The 3,003-nt window shown below is 38.1% G+C and overlaps 1 protein-coding gene across 1 annotated transcript; it reads left to right on the forward strand.

The window, feature by feature from the left end:
- Positions 1-928: 928 nt before the first annotated feature.
- On the forward strand, positions 929-2,632 carry LOC106944011 (calcium channel flower homolog; the record flags this gene model as incomplete). The annotated part of the gene is made up of 3 exons (XM_015027286.1): positions 929-1,098; positions 1,255-1,362; positions 1,717-2,632. Coding segments are annotated over 3 exons (369 nt in total), but the record flags the coding sequence as incomplete, so codon positions are not given.
- Between the last annotated feature and the right edge of the window lie 371 nt (positions 2,633-3,003).

The following is a 3,003-nucleotide window of genomic DNA, read 5'->3' on the forward strand; positions in this document are numbered from 1 at the left end:
TTTTCAATTTTTAAATTTTCCCCTGAATGTTTTTTTTTTTTTGTAGAAAAAAAAAAAAAAAAAAAAAAAAAAAAAAAAAAAAAATATATATATATATATATATATATATATATATATATATATATATATATATAGTTTTTTTACCTAAACATTAACCCAACCAAGCAGAGCAGGTTAAATTTTAAAATAAAGCTGTTTCATGCACATATTTACTAGCAAGCATGGTCAGTACTCCAAACTGGGGTGAAAGTTCACCTTCCAGCAGGACAACGTCAATAAACCTACAGCCAGAGATTCAGTGGAATCTTTTATCAGTGCTGGTTGATCCACTGTTTTTCATGTTTAGGTGTTTCCCTGAGGTCACACACCTGATTTAAAACGATAGCTGATTAACATGCTTCTGCAGGAGGGAGTGTAATTATTTAAACCACGTGTGCAGGAACAGCTGCACATCTGTAATATGGAGGACAGTGGGGCCCTGACGACCAGGATCGAGAACCACTGCTTTAGATGAAAGTATGTTCTGTGTTGGGGTGGCCTAGTCAAAGTCCAGACCTAAATCTAACTGGGATTCATCGTCAAAACCTAAAAATTGAGAAGCGTAGATGGAATAGAATGTCTTTATTGTACAATCTCATGTGTATGGAGAGTCAAACCTCTAATTTCAGGGTTCACATTTAAAACAGAACATCAGATATTGAGCATTAAAGCCAAACAGGAAAGTATGTCTGTCTGAAATCACAAGAAAAGCCTTCCAACAAACACCCGAACAGAACCACTTGTAAGTTTGTTCACGCCCTCCGTTTTGCGAGACATATTTATGATTTATATTATGCTAAAGACTTTTTTTTTTGACAGCTTAATTGTTATTTTCTCTTCTCGTTGATTTGTTTCTCTGTGTCTGAGATTGGCGCACTGCTCCCAATAATTCCCTGTTCTGCTGTGCTTGTGGCCCCGCCCTCTCGTCTCAAGGTTGAATGCCTTTGTGCTGTTCCTTTGTGAGGTCCCATTCTGCTGCCAGTTCATAGAGTTTGCAAATGCGATCGCAGCCCGCGCTGACAAACTCAAGCCCTGGCAGAAAGCCCTCTTCTACTGCGGGTAAGAACAAGCATCCATTGTCAAAACGGCTGACGTCCGAGAAACCTGGACTTTTAAGCATAAACACTTATGTACGAAAGTTTTGTTTTTCATCACTTCTGCATGTTCTAAACGTTTGCCTTTTGTTTAATGTCCTTTTTGGTCACTTCTCCTCAGGATGGCCCTGTTTCCCGTGTTCCTGAGCTTCTCCATTACAACGCTGTTTGGAAACGCCATCGCCTTTGCCACAGGAGTTCTTTATGGCCTTGCATCTTTAGGCAAAAAGTGAGATGGCCTCTATAGGTTAAAAGCATGCAACACGTTACGCCTTTGTATTTAAACATGTCTTTTTTTTTATTTATTTCCCAATGACTCACATTATAATAGGCTCTCACGTTAAAGGCAGTTCACAACATTTTAATCAGTTAACACAATGCCACTCTAATGACCTTCCCTGTTTTTGATGCAAATAGGTTTAAACTGAGTGCGTTTTGTACTAATCCATTCTAACTCTGATTCTTGTATACTTGCTTTTTCTTTATTTTGTCCACTTATTTTTGTTGCCACCCTTCCTTCGCATCCCGTTTCCTCTTTTTCTTCTTCTTCTTTTTTTTTTTTTTTTTCCCCCGGCCATCTCAGGGGAGACGCTGTGACTTACGCCAGACTACAGCACCAGAAGCAGGGAGACGAAGAGCGGACGGCAGGGACAGTAAACGGAGCTCCGGAGTGAGGAATCTGATTCTCCTCCTCCCCTCGTCTTGTTTTGCAGTTTTTTCACTTGGACCTTTCTGTTCATCCTACCTTTTGTCATGTTCTCCTTTCCAATACTACATAGTTGTTTATTTAACTGCTTAGTTTGGTGCATTTTTTTTGTTGTTGTTCTGAACCAATACTGTCAACAAACGTTGAATTGATTTATTTACCTCCAATCTAAAAGATGGAATTTATCACCATGGCTCAACACTTTTGAGGTTATTCTTTAAATTCTTCTTTTAGATTTTAGTTTGTTTTCTTTTAACCAACATTTACTTTTACAAAAACTGTTTTTTTTTTTTCCTCAAAGCCTCCCAGTAAATTACACGTGAAATGATTGTGATAGAAACAAAATGGAGCTCAGCTTGTTCAGGCAATGCAGAGACATGCAGTGCGGGCCGGAAGCTCACCAGCAAAAGATTTGACATTTTTACTATTTACTAATGACAGTATGACCGTTAAAAAGTGGTAAGAACTGAGTTTATGTTCTTCAGGGGGGGAAAGGAAAACCAATTTACAGTGGTAGTTATCCTACCAGCTGAACAAACAAATTTGACTGTTTAATATATATTTTTACATGAAACCTCCACCTGACTTGGAGCGAAAAGCCAAGCTAGCCAGGATCGTGGTCCGGAGGTTGAAATCTTCTGGTCTTGCATGATGAGGCCACAAATAACTACACAGATGTGTGGCTGCATTTTAGGGAAAATGAAACTCTGTCACTTGAAACTACTGAGTCTTACTGGGGATGTAACATTAGTAATAAAAATGGAACACATGCAGAAATGCTTCCGTTATAAAGTTTGAGTTTATCAAAAAGAAACCACAGGTCTGCCCACTACATGGGAGTTAAAATGTCCGATGCTCTCTGTAGCAAAAGGACACATTTAAAATGAAAGAGGAGTAGAGCAGTGCAATTTCATAAATCACAATGATGTTTGGATTTAGTTTATTCCTTGTTTTTGTTGTTGTGCCGGTTTTCATTTAAAACTGATGTTTTAAATTATCCAATCAAGCCAGATACAGTTAAGGAAATGATGTTTAAAAAGCCCAAAAGGGAATAACATTTTTTACCGCATCACGACAGTCTGCTACAGAAAAATGTGAAAATGAGTGGGGAAAACAGGCAGGTGGGTTTCTTTTGGATAAAATTTACAGTGAGAACAATAATTA

Source organism: Poecilia latipinna, unplaced genomic scaffold, assembly GCF_001443285.1.
Source record: "Poecilia latipinna isolate Pla-1442-1.1 unplaced genomic scaffold, P_latipinna-1.0 Scaffold6597, whole genome shotgun sequence".
NCBI classification, from domain to species: domain Eukaryota; kingdom Metazoa; phylum Chordata; class Actinopteri; order Cyprinodontiformes; family Poeciliidae; genus Poecilia; species Poecilia latipinna.